Source organism: Sturnira hondurensis, unplaced genomic scaffold (assembly GCF_014824575.4).
Source record: "Sturnira hondurensis isolate 20B ecotype Veracruz unplaced genomic scaffold, ASM1482457v3 Scaffold0000648, whole genome shotgun sequence".
In the NCBI taxonomy this organism is placed as follows: Eukaryota; Metazoa; Chordata; class Mammalia; order Chiroptera; family Phyllostomidae; genus Sturnira; species Sturnira hondurensis.
The window spans coordinates 710,923-728,056 of NW_028073279.1; the positions used below are offsets into that span (position 1 = coordinate 710,923).

Below are 17,134 nucleotides of genomic sequence, written 5' to 3' on the forward strand. Positions count from 1 at the left end.
TTCATACATAATTAAGTTTGTTTTTTTAGTATAACCCACAGTATCTACTTCGTGCTGGGGTCAGGAGAGAAGATAATAACTCTAGGGGGAAATATTCAAGGCAAACCTCCTAGAAAAATGGTTTGACTTATTTTTGTTTTTTCTTTCTGAATACTTAAAAATTGATTTCCAATGACTGGAATTAAGAAGTCAGGAGAACTTTGTGTACTGTTTAACTCTTCCTCTGGCTATAAATGAAACTGGAATGTTTCATCTTTTATAGTGCCTCAGTGGTGTGTTAGGAAAAGCCATTTACCAAAATACCACTGAAAAAATCTCATACCTGAGCTGGAATCAGAAGCTTGGGAATAAGCTAGTGCCTAAGACACAGTAGAGAACTCGCAGCTGTTCCAAGATCTCTTCTCTCACCTCAGACACTAATCATGGGAACCATTTCGGGAGATTCCACTGGGATAGTCCCCATTCTCATAAACTTACACATTTTCCCAAAATGTATCTTAGGAAATGTCCATAACCCCCTAGTTCCCAGTCTTTGGAAGTTTTGGCAAATTTTGTGCATTTTAAATTTTACAGAGGATGTTAAATTTGAGCAGTAAGTGTTTGCTCAAATTTAAATTAGTAAGTAATTGCCAACTTGGAAACCAGGTGTAATTTCAGCTTTATTTAATACACTGAGTGTTGAACATGAATAATTTCCTTTCAGGAACTCTCCTCTCTTCCCTTCAGGCACAAAGAATAAGAGAAACCAAACTGTATTTCTTTGCTCTTCCCAACTGTTACTATGGGCAACACCTTTCTTTGGAAAACATTCTTCCTAAATGATACTCTAAGCCAAATTATGACTGTGTGGATCTGTACCTTTTATTTTTTTATATATATCTTTTTATACCTAAAATCTTGACTGCTGGGAAAACTGGTGTTTTTAAAAATGCAAACCATTTGCAGCACTTGATTTATAGAAAAATAGCATTTTTATCATTATAGGGCACTGAGAGTTTTGGTCCCAGGATGGGGAAAAATAATAGCTGTTGATTATTACGGGTGTGATCCCTACCAGGTCCTCTACCAACTCCTCAAGGGTGATAGTGATGTCACTATATGACATGTGATGTGCAATATGGAAGCATGATTAAGGAAGAAAGAACAAAAATATTAGGTATATATCATGTTTTCCTTCTTAGCTTTTCATGTTGTATGTGAGGAAAGTCACTGCGAGATATAATAATATGAAACTCTACTAAACAAATAATCTAATCATTTCCAAAGACTGTGATGGAAAATTATTTATTTCACAAACTATGATTATATGGTTTTATGTACCATTTTATTCTTTATATTATAATAAATAAAGGCTATAAGTAACAAATCTTTTTAAATGTGCTAGCCAAAGCCTAGGATGAAATTGCATTTATATATTTATTAGTAGATATTATCTGCTGTGAATTGTATGTATCTGCAGGAAACTTAATTCTCAGCATCATTCCGGTACTTCCACCCGATATCCAACAGTGAACACCCCATTGTTTTATTATAAGCCTAGGCAAAGCTGGAAGGTAAATTAGAAAGTCAGAAAACACCGGTATTAGCTTGAGAATGTAATTGGAGACAGACTGCAAGGATTCAGGACAGCGTGCCGTAGAGTTAAGCAGGACCACAACCCAACTAGGTGTCAGGAGACTAGGTGCTCTCCTCATCCTGACAGTCCGAGACCGTTTGACCTCAGGAGAGTCACCTCGCACTTCTGGGTTTCAGTTTTTTCACATATACTGTTAAGGTGTGGTACACCATTCAAAGTGGCTTTGAACTCTGAAATTCAATTATCGTTCTTCATTTATCACAAGAATAATATACTTTTTATTCAGCTTTATCTCAGAGGATGTAGCAATTTACCTTTCTGAAATAAACAATCACAGAACTTAAAGATAATACTTTTGAAAGCATGTGAAAGATTTCATTTACCTTTAAACTATCAAAAGAAACCTCTCTGGGTGTGGGTGGGATTCAGGAAGTTCCAATGCTCCCTGGCAGAGGCTGAAGTTTCTTGCTTTGTCCAGCATCAGCAACTAAACTGAACTGATATGTCTTATACTTGACTTTCTAACACTGATTTCTCTGATTTCTCCCTGTTCGACTCTCCAATGTATAAAAATGCACATAACTGTTCTGCCGCGGCTTGCTGCTTTTGCCTGATTTGGCTGCTGCATATACAGGTGAAGATCTGGAAAGAAATGATGGATCCACAGAAAAACCCTACTTCATAGCCCCTACCCTGCACGGAATACTGAACAAGAAGCAACTAGTTCCCCAGAAGCAGAAAGCGTAGAAAAGCTCCAAACAGGGCCACTCGTTTTTAACTGGAAGTTTTGTAAATGAGGTCATTCGTAATTTGAAAATGATGCTTTTGAGCAATGTGAAATGTCTGCGCTTGCTCCGAGGAAGCCAGAACCTGCTACCACCCGAGGCATTTGTTAGCAACAGCCTCTGCGAGTGAGGGTGCTCCCTGGACTGACTGTGGTCCCAGCTGAAGGGCACGTTGTCAATGTCCAGCATTTTTTACAAGTCTATAGCCGAACGAGTTTGAAAAGCTTTTGTAACTCGGCGTGCTGTTGCCCATTGCAGCACTTTGATAGCCTTTCTTTTTATACTTGTATATTTGTAAAGGATATTCAGGCGATTTTTGAAAGTGCTATAAATGTATATGGATTAGCCATAAGAAGACTGATTTATAGTTAACCAGCATATGGTACTGTTTGTAAATATGGTGCTATGGTCATATTTGTACTGTTCAAGCTAGTGGACAACTCTCTCAACTGTGATGAAACCTGTATAATGATTCCCTAGGAAGGATATTTCAGTAAGTGATCAAGTTTATAACAAACATGTAGATGTTAATGTTTTACAGGGTCCATGGAGAGCATTACTAGGTAAATTACTGTGGAACCTTCACAGCCCATTTTGCTTTAGTGATATTATATTTATAGTGAAGTTGAATCTGAGTTCTGGAATGTCATTGTCAATAATATGAACCTCTGGCCACCATAAAAGTATTCTAAGCAGAATGGCCACATAACTCATGACTTTTGTCTCAACCTAAATGGAGACAGATTCCTATGTTCCTATTCCCACTATACAGGAAATTGGTATGGATTCGTTTTGGAAGAGGGACTGTATCTTTTCATGAGCATACCTGTCTTTCTAGATTAAAGACATTGGCTGTTTTCTACAGAAGGTTTGATTTTAGCCCAACTTTCAGAGAGGAAAGACAAAAGATACGACCCTTTGGACCTTACCCTGAGGAAACGTACTCTCAGTCCTCCATAAACACCTCAGGGGAGCGTGCTATGGGTTAGAAAATCCATCCCTTGAAGGCTCCCTAGAGCTGTATTCTGCCCCGCTGGCCAGAGCACCATGCCAGTTTCCGGCGGCCACGCCTGAGTCTTTTGAATGGTAGGGCAAAGCGTGAAGTGGACGTTCGTGTACTTTGCTTACCCATCCTGTGTGTGAGTGCATATGATACAGCTAACAATGTAAAAATGGACCCGAAAAAGGAGTATTGAATCAAGTAGTATCCTTTTGGCTCTCACACTAAGCTTGTATATAAGGATTATTTATGTATTGACAGAAAAGAACATGCTGGTCTAACATTTTGATCTGAATATCATCCATGAATCCAAGAAGAGAGCCAGAATTGCATCATCGTGTTACAGATGAATACAAATACTAATTTATTTAATGATCCTAAAGTGTGAAAACCTACATTTAGGTTGACTCCATAGCCATTAAAGCAAGGAGCCAATGAGTAGGGAAGGCAATGCGAAATGTTAGCCCTTACGGCAGCCACCATCTTGTTCTTGGCTCACTTCCCTGAGATCGCTGAAAGTGTCGACTGGCTTCACGGTTTGGCAGTGGGCCTTCTCCATTATCATGCTCCTAGAAATATAATTCAGAGAAGAGTGACAACCTGTCTTTCTAGATGGTTATTACTAGTATTTTATTTTCAACAATACAGGGATTATAACATCTAATGAAGTACTTACCTCTGTCTTAAGTGTTGAAAATGATAAAGAGTGACTGGAAAGTTAATTATGATGAAACAGAACAAGTTTTAATTTTTGTATGTATCAGAATCACCCTGAGAACTTGTTAAAAATATGGATACTCGTGCCTCCCCGTAAGAGATTCTGATACACTGTGTTTGGGTGTGGGGCATCTTGTGAATTATTATAAAGATTTCTAGTTGATTCTGATACATATAAAAGTTGGAAAATCACTTGGTTGAAATATAAATCAAAGTATGAAACTACTTGTCTATTTTCTCCTTATATTTGTGGCTGTGTTAAGAGGTAGAAAATTGAGACAGACAACTGAGATTAATTTGGAGACTTCTAACAATCATAGCTTCTTCCATGTTTCAGATTCATGGTGCTAGATGGGGCCAACGTAGTATATGTTTAACATTATATCTACTGATTAGGCCAGAGAATTGTCTAGATTAAAAGTTTTTACTGAACTATATGGAGGTACATTCTAAACTTGGCTATATTTTAAGAATGTAACCCTTGGGCACAAAATCATTGGAAAAGAAATGCAATTTTGTTCAATATTTCTAAGTAATTTCTTTACAACTTAAAGGAAAAAAAATAATTATTTCCTTTAAGTTTTAACTATATTTTATGGGTTTATTTCTAGTCAGAAAAATATTCTCCATTAATAACTTTTTTTGTGTAATTGAAATGTATTAGAGTAAAAATAAGCATCGATTTTAAGGAAAAAATTAAAAGCCACTCTTTTACAAAGAAAAGCTAATACCTGTAAAATAGCAATATTTCTTAAAATCTACAGTTTAAGGATTTGAAATATACTAACATTTGTAAATCTTATTTTTAAAAACTATACTATCTGAATTGTGTATGGCCAAACAAAAGAGATTTGGAACAAATATGATCATGTAGAGAGCAAACTGAAAACATAATACTTCTTAGGAGTCGAAAGGTAAATTTAGAAATTCCCATTGAATCTTTTGAGTTTTCTGTAATTAAGTTTGCTGTCCAAGAGAAGGTAAACATTATTACCTCAGTCACGCAGCTGAGAGGCATAAACTGTAGGCAAAACCTGACCTGGGACACAGAGTGAGATGATATCTTACTGACATAATAACAAGGGCTGATTGTTTTCTCATATTGTTTGCATGTTTACAATAATGTAGATGCCAAACTATGCTGTTTCAAAAAAATTTTTTTAACTGCTGTAAAGCAAGAGTGCAGCAGATGGCGGTGTTACTTCTCTTACAGTTGTGCTTTGATATTTATTCTGTGCCATTCTTCCTCCTAGTGGAAGATTTAGAAAGAAACGATGGTTCTGCTGAAAGACCCTATTACATGAATCACTCTCTGCTGAAGATTATGAAGGTGCGCGGCACACGAACTAAGAAGCAGTAGAAGTGCAAACTCTGACCATCCTGCCGCTGTGTGTTTGTCACCTTGTCCTCATCTGCTGTGTTTGCGCCACACGCGTTTCATAAGTGCTTTGGGTTCGGAACACTAGTCACGACCTTGTTGGCTTTATTTGCATGTTTTATACCAAAGCTTATACTGTAATATGTGAAGCCATCAGAAGTCACAAGGGAATTGTTAATAACATGGAACATTTTATACTAGGGTCTTCTGTGTTGTGATTCATTTTTAAATAGAGTGGCTTGGATGGTCCAAAAAACACTAGTGACTATGTCAATACTCTTAAATATTAGGTAGAAAAATGATACATTATTTCAATTGATAGCTCCTAATATATTTTTAAAATTAAAACTAAAAGAAAACTTCTGCAGGGAAAATTGGTACCCAAAGCAAAGCAGAAAATCTAAAACTTTTTCCAACTCCTGTTTGACAGTAAATTGGTAAAAGACCGCCCGGCTCCAGATTTTGCTCTAAGTATAGAATGTTTCCTATTAAACAAATTGCCAATCATCCAGCCTTTACTACTTCGTCCTCTCTGACAAAGTGCCTTACTGGCTGTTTAATATTACCCAGCTTTTGTGGGCAAGTTTACAAACATTGTTTTTAAAAAAATACCTGCAATGTTAGTGATTAAAACAAGTCTTCTTGCATTTGTTTTCCTCTTAGCTCACTGGTTGGAAACCATTTGTCACTGCAGTATGTTTGATATCCCCTCTCCATAGAGTACAGTTTGCAGCATAAACAAATTCCTTTGCGCCTAGTGGACATTCTTGAATGTGTGCTACACGCTGAAAGGACGCTGGTTGGGTTTCTTTTTTACTAAAAGTGAGAAGTTTCAAAGGGTAATCTTTTCTATAATAGACCTTTGAAAATACAATAGGTATGAGACTACATTTCTCAGTGTTTTACACCGATGAGGAAGGGGAACTTTGAGAAATTATGAAGGAAAACTTGGCTGTGAGAAAGGGTGCTCCCAGACTCATGTGCGGAATCGCTCCGCTTCAAATGATTGTTACTGCCATGGAGGAGTGTTCCATGTATGTTATTTTATGTTCCAACTTTTGATATAAAATAGTCAGTTTACTTACATATGTTAATTTTCACTGTGCAAATATAAATAGGAACACAATTTCTAACTCGGTTTTAACTAAGTTTACTACTACTCCTAACTTTAAAGAAAATGAATTCAGTTTGTTACAGGAAGAGTCCATAAGGCATTCTCCCAGAGGGATGTCAGTCACACATGATAATTTGTGAAAGCTTTGAGAATCAACGATAAGTTGCTACCGGTTCCTCTGTTATCACATTTGTTTAAACGTGACTTTAGATATTCTTTTATGCCAAAAACAAACTCACAAGAGCACGTGGCACTCTGAGCTCTATGATCAGTGTGTTTCTGCTGTGCAGAAATATTTAAGACCATATTGTCTAAATATCTTTGATAAGTAAAATATTTAATCTTTAATGAAATTTGTTGTTACTCATCGTTTTAATTCTATTTGTTTTTTCTTCTAATAAAGATTTAGATAAGAAAAACCTGTCTGCCTTCTTATTTTTGAGGCTAGAAAGGGGGAAAAGCTTTAGTTTTCAAAACCCACTCTACTATGACAGGATCTTCTTTGTATCAAATATGTAGAGTTTTTTAACAATTAGATTTATCTTTTTAAAAAATTCCTTTTTCTCCAGCTGTGAATTGATTGCCAAATCAAATAACTGAAAATGATCATTTCTATAAAATAACTAAATCAAAGCTAAATGGATAAGGGATGCATTTTTAAAAATCCAAACAATGGTCTAAATTAGTTAGTTGATCTTGGATTTCCTTTGCCACAGGTTTACTCGGTCCCTCATTAGGTTTTTCCAATATCCACTTGAAGCAAATGTCATCATTGTAAAAGCAGGGGTAAATTTACAGCACCTAAAAAATGTGAACATGAATTAATAGTAGTTCTCCAAGGCAAGATTAAATGTACCACACTTTTAGTTTAAAATAAACCAGGTTAAGATTAGGTTCAGAGACACCTTACTAACTGTGTGAGTCTATTTTTAAATTGAATTATATATTATATCTTCAAACTTAATTTTAAAGCAATTTAATGGATTTCTTTAAATAAAACCATAAAACAATGTTCGTGCAGTTTTCAGTCTTCTGTTAAGATGCTTTAACTCTAATAAGATGTTGGCTAATATAGGTGATGATTCTTTGCTTATTTAAAATAAAAACAGTTTGGTTTCCAGAAGAAATCCAAAGTCTACTTTAGATACTAATAACTCTTAGTTTTAAATGATAAAGCACTGACTATACTTGTACATGAACTGTTTGAATTTGGACTGTGATTGATTTGATGTTTCTGGGTGCCCAGAAAGCTTCAAAAGAGTCTGTGGATCCACACAGTGAAATCACACTATTAAAGGTTCTGGGGGATCATTAGTCATAATGCAGTTTATATTGAAGCTAATATTGAAAAACACACTCTGTACAACAATTCCTTATTATTATTTTTTTTACTATATAGCTGACCAGCACTCATTCCAATGTATGTTATTTCACTTTTACAAGTGGTGCCTCAGGAAATTGCTCTTGAACTTTACCCAGGCATGGTAATTATCTCTAGTATTATCTGGTTCTGGACTGTGGAACATGCTTTATGAATCAGTCTTTGTTGGCATAAGATACGGGACAAAACTGAACTGAAATCATTATTGCAGACCATGGTCTACGAAATGGCGTCCTGACGTCTCTTCCAGTGTCTTGCAAATCATCCTTAGATGTTTGCAAATTTTTTATAATACAGCTTTATATTATAAGAATACAATTCAATAAATCACCGATAAAAAGAAATATCTTACCAATATAGCAAGAGTAAATTACTTTTCCAAAGATATTTTCCATATACCATGGTTTTAGTCTTGGGGTTAAAATGGCTTTTGGAGACTTCTCTCAGGACCTAGTTCGGTTACTTCTGGTCCTCAGTGAATCTGTCATCACCCAGAAAACAAAGCCAACACCCATTAAAACAAATGTGAAATCATTCATTTATGAAAACAGAAAAAAAGGCCAATATAGAACCTGGCAATACTTTCTCTAACGGTTTCTTGTGCTGAGAAGAATGGGGACAGTGTGACACATTTCAAAGCAATCAATTCAATCTTACTATTCGAGGTTACTAGTTTTTTTTAATGCCTTGGCTCTTTTCCAATTCTTTACACACACTGTATGATTCAGAATAGCTTAAACAAGAGGAAAGAACAATCTGTGCCCTAACACGGCTGCCCCTAACACATGGGCGTCTTCACATCCTGGCCCCGGCTGTCGCAGAGCAGTGTGTTAACATGGCCAGGAGAAGCTTACCAAACAAAAAGATGTTTCCATTTTGCATATCGATTAAAGTGAGCCTGGGCTTGATCCCCTGTGAGATTAACCTTGAAATCTCCACATTCCTCCCGCCAGATGGATGTATACTGCTGCACGTATGTCTGCAGGACCCAGAGAGGAGAAAATGATGATAAGATGTTGGGAAAGCAGTTGTGTCCAAGAACAGAATGGAAAAAACTCAATATATTTTTTAAAAATCTCCAGCAGGACTCAAGAGGTCAATATTATAGAAAGTAGGATGTCTTCTGAAAGCGATTCATAAATCTATAGAAAAAGAAACTCAAGAAGTTAGAAGCCAGTAATTAAAAATATTTTTCAGTCTTCCAGTAAACAACATTGAGGCAGAATGGTACAATAAAATTAATCACGTAGATGTGTTTAGCCCAAACAAACTAAAAAGAATAATGTCCCAACATGATTTATGATTAAGGAATTTAAAAACATCTGCCTTTTTTTCTCATTGCTTTTGCGTGAAAACCAAAACTTCACCGTCATGGTGAGCTGTTGTGTTTCTCTTCTCTCTCTCAACTCTGAGATGGTTGGAGTCCCTTTCAGACCTTCTCACTTCCTTTACCCCAGTCTCCTCCTTCATTTCATTTCCCCTTGCCTGTAAGAAACTGATGCTCTAATGAGTTTTTTATTCTTAATTTTAGTTGAATTTATTTGGGTGATATTGGTTAATAATATAGGGTTCAGGCATACAGTTCTATAATACATCATTTGTATATTGTTTGTGTGCTCACCACCTGGAGTCAAGTTTCCTTTCATCACCTTCCATCCCCCTTTTCTCTCTACTACCTGTCCCCATCCCCCTTTCCCTTTGGTAATTATCATATCATATTTTGTGTCTATGAGGATTTTTTTTGCTTAATCCCTTTACATTGTACACCCAGCACTCTAGCACCCCACCCTTCTTACAGCTGTCAGTCAGTTCTCTGTATCTATGAGTCTGCTTCTATTTTGTTTGTTTTACTTTGTTCATTAAATTCCACATATAAGTGAAATCATATGATACTTGTCTTTCTTTGATGGGCTTATTTCACTTAGGTAATTCTCTCTAAGGTCCATCCATGCTGTTACAAAGGCTAAAATTTTGTCTTTTTATACAGCCAAGTAGTACGCCATTGCGTCAATGTACCATGCTTTTTTATCCACTCATCCACTGATGGGCACTTGCACTGTTTCCAATTGTTGGATTTGGTAAATAACGCTGAAATGAACACAGGGATGCATATATTCTTTCAAATTACTTTTTCAGGTTTCTTTGGCTATATTCCCGAGAGTAGAATCACTGGGTCAAAAGGTGGACCTATATTTAATTTTTTGAGGTATCTCCTTACTGCTTTCCACGGTGGCTGTACCACTCACTCTGCATTCCCACCAACAGCGCACAGGGTGCGCTGTTCTAGTTCCTCCATTCTTCCTCAGCACTTGTTTGTTGGTGATACTCTGACAGGTGTGAGGTGATATAGCATTGTGATTTTAATTTGTGTTTCTCCGAATATTAGTGATACTTAGCATCATCTCATGTATCTGTTGGCCATCTCTGTGTCCTCTTTGAAGTGTCTATTCAGGTCCTTTGCCCATTTTTAAAATTAGATTGTTTGTTTGTTTGTTTATTTATTTTGATGGTGACTTTTGTAAGTTCTTTATAAATTTTGGATATTAACCTCTCATCAGATATATCATTGATAATTATGTGCTCCCATTCAGTGGGTTGTCTTTTTATTTTGTTGAAGGTTTCATTTTCTGTGCAAAACTTTGTAGTTTGATATAGTCTTATTTATTTATTTATTTATTTTTGTTGCCCTTGCCCAAGGAGATACATCAGAAAACATATTGCTATGAGAAAGGTCCAAGATTTTATTTTCTGTGTCTTCTTCTATGATTTTTATGGTTTTGAGTCTAACAGTCTTTAATCTGTTTTGAGTCTATCCTTTTTTTTTTTTAAGGTCATGCAGCAGAGCTGGGGTTTTTTTTATTTTATTTTATTTTTTTAATATATTTTATTGATTATACCATTACAGTTGTTCTATTCCCCCCCTTCATTCCCCTCCACCCCCACACTCCCTCCCCCACCCTTCTCCCCCCCTTAGTTTATAACCACGTGTCTCAAGTTCTTTAGGTTCTATATTTCCCCCACTATTCTCACCCTCCCCCCTATCTATTTTCTACCTACCATCTATGCTATTTTCTACCTACCATCTATGCTATTTTCTGTGCCTTCTCCCCCCTTCTCCTCCTCCCACTCCCTGTTTCTAACCCTCCATGTGTTCTTCATTTCTATGGTTCCACTCCTGATCTAGCTGTCCTCTTGGTTTGCTTTTGTTTTAGGTGTGGTTGTTAATAACTGTGTGTTTGCTGTCCTTTCACTGTTCATATTTTTCATCTTCTTTTTCTTATATAAGTCCCTTTAGCATTTCATATAATAAGGGCTTGGTGATGATGAACTCCTTGAACTTGACCTTATCTGAGAAGCACTTTATCTGTCCTTCCATTCTAAATGAAAGTTTTGCTGGATAAAGCAATCTTGGCTGTAGGTCTTTGGATTTCATGACTTGGAATACTTCTTTCCAGCCCCTTCTTGCCTGTAAGGTCTCTTTTGAGAAATCCGCTGACAGTCTGATGGGTACTCCTTTGTAGGTGACTGTCCCCTTATCCCTTGCTGCTTCTAGGATTCTCTCCTTCATTTTAGTCTTGGCTAATGTAATTATGATGTGCCTTGGTGTGTTCCTTCTTGGGTCCAACTTCTTTGGCACTCTCTGAGCTTCCTGGATTTCCTGGAAGTCTATTTCCTTTGCCAGACTGGGGAAGTTCTCCTTTATTGTTTGTTCAAATACGTTTTCCACTCGTGGCTGTTTCCTTCCCCCTTCTGGTACCCCTATAATCCGGATGTTGGAACGTTTAAAGATGTCCTGAAGGTTCCTAAGCCTCTCCTCATTTTTTTGAATTCTCATTTCTTCACTCCTTTCTGGTCAGATGTTTCGTTCTTCCTTCTGGTCCATTCCATTGATTTGAGTCCCAGTTTCCTTTCCATCGCTATTGGTTTCCTGGACATCTCCCTTCATTTCAACTAGTTTAGCCTTCATATGTTCCTCCAATTTGTTACTGTACTCTACCAATTCTGTGAGCATCCTGATAAATAGTGTTTTAAATTGGGCTTCTGAGAGCCTGGCAATCTGTTGGTCGCTTAGAGTTAATGGCTCTGGGACTTTGAGTTCTTCTTGAGCCATCCTTTGGGCTGTTCGTGCCTGTTAAGTAGCAGGAACAGAGCCCTAGGTTTTCACCAGAGCAGGGCAACTCAGTCGCTGGGTTGTGACGTCGTATGTGGGGATGGGGTCAAAGAGGGACAATGGCTTCCCTCCGGCACCCGCCGCTGCCGCGACCCCCACCAGCACCGCAGCCACCACCATCACCAGGGCCACGTGCCCCGCTCCACTGCACGCAAGTGTGCCACCGCTGTCAGCCCTCCACCACTGGGTTTGCCCCCCAGGGCCTGCGTGGTCCGTCTCACTGCGCGAGAATGTGTGACCTTGGTCAGTCTGTTCTGCACCCCGACTAGATCCAGGCTGCCTGCGCTCCTAGGTCTGTCCTGCCTGACCCAGCTCCACTGCTGGCTCCACCTCTTACCGTTCTCGTTGAACGGTTCGTAGCTGTCGGACTTCCGTATAATTCGGTTTTCTGGCCTCTGGGTGTGTGTTAGTTCTCCAAAACTTTTGTTGTAGCCAAACTTGGTTGTGGGAGAAGGCACAGTGTTTCCACCTATGCCTCCATCTTGGCGGAAGTCCTGAGTCTATCCTTTTTTAAAAGATTTTATTTATTTATCTTTAGAGGGGAAGGAAAGGAGAGAAATATCAATGTATGGTTGCCTCTCATGAGTCCCCTGCTGGGAACTGGCCTGCAACCCAGGCATGCGCCCTGACTGGGAATCCAACTGGGATTGTGTGATTCATAGGCCCACACTCAATCCATTGACCTACACCAGCCAGGGCCATTTTGAGTTTATTCTTGTGTGTGGTATAAGGAGGTAGTCTAGTGTCATTTTTTTTGCACATATCTGTCCAATTTTTCCAGCCCCATTTATTGATTAGACTGTCTTTATCCCATTGTATGTTGTTGCCTCCTTTGTCAAATATTAATTGACCATAAAGATGTGGGTTTATTTCTGGTATCTTTGTTCTATTCCATTGACCTTTCTGTCTGTTTTTATACCAGTACAATGCTGTTTTGACAACTATGGCTTTGCAATATAGTTTGATATCAGGTTCCTTCAACTTAGTCCTTTTTTCTCATAATTGATGTGGATATTTGGGGATCTTTTGTGGTTCCAGTTCTAGTTCTAATTCTGAGAAATATGCCCTTGGTATCTTGATAGGAATTGTGTTGAATCTATAGATTACTTTGGGTTATATAGACATTTTAATGATGTTACTTCTTCCTATCAAGGCACACGGTATGTGCTCCAACTTATTTGTATCTTCTTCGATTTCTCTCTTAGGTGTCTTGTAACTTTCAGAGCATAGGGGACTTTTATATCCTTAGTTAAATTTATTCCTTGGTGTTTTTTGATGTAATTATAAATAAGATTGTTTTCTTAGTTTCCCTTTCTGACAGCTAGTTATTGATGTATTAAAACTCAACTCAGTTCTGCATATCTATTTTGTGTGCTGCTACTTTACTGTATTCCTTTATCAGTTCTAGTAGTCTTTCTGGTGGAATCTTTTGGATTTTCTATACAGAATAGTATACCATCTGCACTAATAATGTCTTTGGATAGAAATGGAGGTGGTAGAAGAAAAGGAAGAATGACAGTGACATCAACTAGCAGCTTGTGTTGTACTATCAAGTGGCATGTTCAGGTGTGAGTTCTGAGCAACACTAGGGCATCAGAAAAGGCAGATGGCAGAGCCCAGCAGTAGAAAATAGTGGCCCTTAGGATAGGCTTCGAACCAGGCCAGGTACATTGATTCCAAATCACCCTGTTACTATGTGAATGTGGGCAGGGTATTTAATTTCTCAGAGGCTTCCTTAGCTGAAAACTAAAGCCAATTCTTTCCTCACAGTACTACTGGGAACATGACAGGGAAGCGCGTACATCGAGCCTGTAGCTGGAGGGCCTGGTACATAGAGACACCAATATCTGATATTCGTGCATGGAGACGTTCTCTTGACTGAGGGCTCTCAGTGCCCTTGATGATTTGACATTGCCACCCTGTCCTACCCCAGAAGGAATCTTACTTGGGCCTCTCTGAGAAGCTAGTGAAGGGCAGCAAAGCACTGGGAGCATCCTCCCATCCACAGCTGCACCCAGGCCAGAGTGAATGTTTTCAGAGCACGGGTGGCTCTTCTTCCCTGGAACTTTATTCCAAATCCCACATAGGATTTAACAAAGCTTGAATTCTTGGGTCAGTGATGACACCCTTTTTTGAGTAGCAAAAGGGAAATTCACCAAGATTTCAGCTCTTCTCACTCATACTTTCTTACTATTTTCCTCCTCCTCTTCTGCCTCCTCTTCTTCCTCCCCTCCCTCAGAGCACTATACCCACAGTATCTGTGGCTATGTAAGTGTAAGATGTGAAAATGTGTGTGTGTTAGGAAGGTTGTATGCTACGCACGTCCAGCACACAGGAGAGAACATGAGTAACTTTCGTCTATTGCTACTGCCCCAGAAACACTGAATACAATCTTTCATCTCTTTACAAGAAAGTTAGCCAGATACCAAAATTACCTTAATATTAAAAATGGAAATAGCAGCTGGTCTAAAACACTGCCCGGTATGTTCTGCCATACATCTTCAAACCATGGAGCACGCTCACCAGATTTGTCACATGGTGATACTGGAAGATCCCTACTGAGGCAATCTTCAAAGTGAAGATTTACAACTATGACGGCGCAAGCTATTTGGCTGTCATTTGTTTCCCAGCCGGGTTTTAGCTGAGTTCATATTAAAGTATACCATGTATATTTCATTCCAGTTCCATAAAATTACAATTTCTGCCAGTACTACCCAACAAAAGAAGCAGCTGCTTGATCCAAGCTGTGCATACTCATATATCCACGCAGAACCGCTCCAAGAATTTTTACCACCTGGGACTGACGGCTTGATTATCAGCCACCTAGGAGGTGTCCTAGTCCACAAAATCCCAGAGTACTGGCAGGGACACAGGACCCAGATGCAAATGCATGTTAATAGACACTGCCACCTGGCCCCTCAGAGGACACGTTTCCATTGATATTGGAGAGACAGGAAAGGGGAAGACAGAGTGAGAGAAACATTAATCAGTTGCCTCTGGGACTTGAACCCACAACCTAGGCATTTGCCCTGATCTAGGATCAAACCAGCAACCCTTCCACCAGCCAACTGAGCCACGCATCCAGGGCACTAAAGTTTTTCCTAACGGGAGGCAATGTGGAAAATGTGTAAGTCTATCTCCCTGCCCTGTGCTCTTCTCTCGGAGCAGCCATTACAAGAGCTCGGTTACTTATTTACAGCTCCCACTAGACTGTGCGCTCCATGAGGGCACAGACTGAGTGTTTTATTTTCTGCTGTCTGGGCCTGTCATATGGGAAGTGCCCATCAAATGCTTCTTTAATAAGTGAATAAGTTGGGGGAAGACTTCATGGAGAAAGTAGAATTAGCATTGTCTTTGGAAGAATAGTGAAGGTGAATACTAGATATCGAAGAAAGAAAGATATTAAAGAAATGGAAATTCTTAAAGGGAGGCAGAGTAGGAGAGAAATGAGTCCCATATTTCAGAAATCAGTTCGTGCTAGCAGGCAGCTGCTGACGGGTGCCTACAGCTAGGAAGACGAGTTGTGGCTTGAAAACAGTGACGTCCTCACAAAGCCATGGATAGGGTCTGCAACTTTAAGCAGGATGACACATAGAAAAAACAAGTTTATCATAGAGTAATCAATATAAACAAGAGTTAAGATCCTACCGTAACTCATCAATGTGATAACAAAACTACATTGAATGAAATGACATTATTCAAGGACTTGCAATGTAGCATAACAAGTGTTTGAGGCGGGCAGATGGTGAAGGCCCTGGAGTGGATACCATCTCAGAGGGTGTGAGCCGGGAGGCCAGAGGCAAGGAGGAATGAGAGCTGGAGTAGCCTCTTGGTGTGAAGTCCTCACGGACTGAGCCCTATGATTCAGAAGGAATAAGAAAGAGAGAATAATGCAAAAGGGAATAATGATATCCTTGTCATCTAAGGATAAAGACTATTTCCTTTTTGCCCCTCTCATACTATCAGCTGGCAAGGCCCCTTGCTTTCAGCCCCCAGGCCAAGTCTTCCCTTGAGCAGGGGCTTGGGAGCATGGTACATCACCCCTACACTTGCCCTTGACAAGCTCCATCACCTCTCTGGAGCTCAGATTTCTCATCTGCAAAACTGGGGTGATACCTGTTCCTGAGAATTGGGGTAACATCATCAAGATTTAATGTGATGAAGCACCTAAAGCACCAAACACACAATACCTGACATGTAGAGAAGATACACACATAGAAATAGGTGAGTAAATTGGCTAGCAAGATAGCTAGAGAGATGGCTAAATGGAAAAGTTATAGTTTCCTGCCTCCCACTTAGCCACTCTGTCTCTATCACCCATCTACCTATTCATCTGCATTATTCTCCCTCCCTACTTAGTCACATAGCCCTCGTCTCAGAAGGCTTAAGGTCAAGGCCTCACTCTGCCACTAATCTAATGTGTAATCATGGACGTCAGTTTCCTCATTGAAGAAAACATGAGGGAATGAACTTGCCTCTCTAAAAACTACCTTCAATCTCTAAAATTCTATTAATCATCATAGTATAAGAAGGAATGCTTGGAAATCACACATTTATGGTTTTGAGCAATGTAATCTTTTAAGAGAGGCAGAAGTCCTGAACGAACTAGTCTTCACGTGGCCTCGTCAATAAGCTTGAGGACAACACTGATCTTCTTCCTCACACAGGCAACTGACGTGCCCATGAAACTCGGTTCTCTCATCGGCAAATAGAGGGGCTTAGGCTCATGAGAGACACTCCCTGTTCCCTTTGCGTCACTGTAAAGTGATGTGTGTCAGCCTGAGACAGGGACACTGGAGTGAAAAATGGAAGCACAGGTGGCAGCTGTAAACATTGGAAAGGGAGGCTGTCACATGCAGAGACGGAATTACATTGAAAGCATATTTCTAGACAAACCCTCACAGCATTTGCTTAATAACTATAGTATCTCCAGAGCCACAGACATTCAGAACATAATAGTGATTTCAGGGACCAGACTCTCTACTCCTCCTGTCCTGAACCCTGCCTCAGGC

The 17,134-nt window shown here is 39.1% G+C and overlaps 1 protein-coding gene across 1 annotated transcript in view; it reads left to right on the forward strand.

Moving 5' to 3' along the window:
- Positions 1–6,967, forward strand: part of SLC44A5 (solute carrier family 44 member 5) — a 125,093-nt gene extending 118,126 nt beyond the window's left edge. The window contains exon 22 of the mRNA XM_037043854.1: positions 5,332–6,967. Coding sequence (XP_036899749.1) covers positions 5,332–5,438 — 107 coding nt within the window. The 3' untranslated portion in view covers positions 5,439–6,967. The remainder of the gene's footprint in view (positions 1–5,331) is intronic.
- The last annotated feature ends 10,167 nt before the right edge of the window (positions 6,968–17,134 follow it).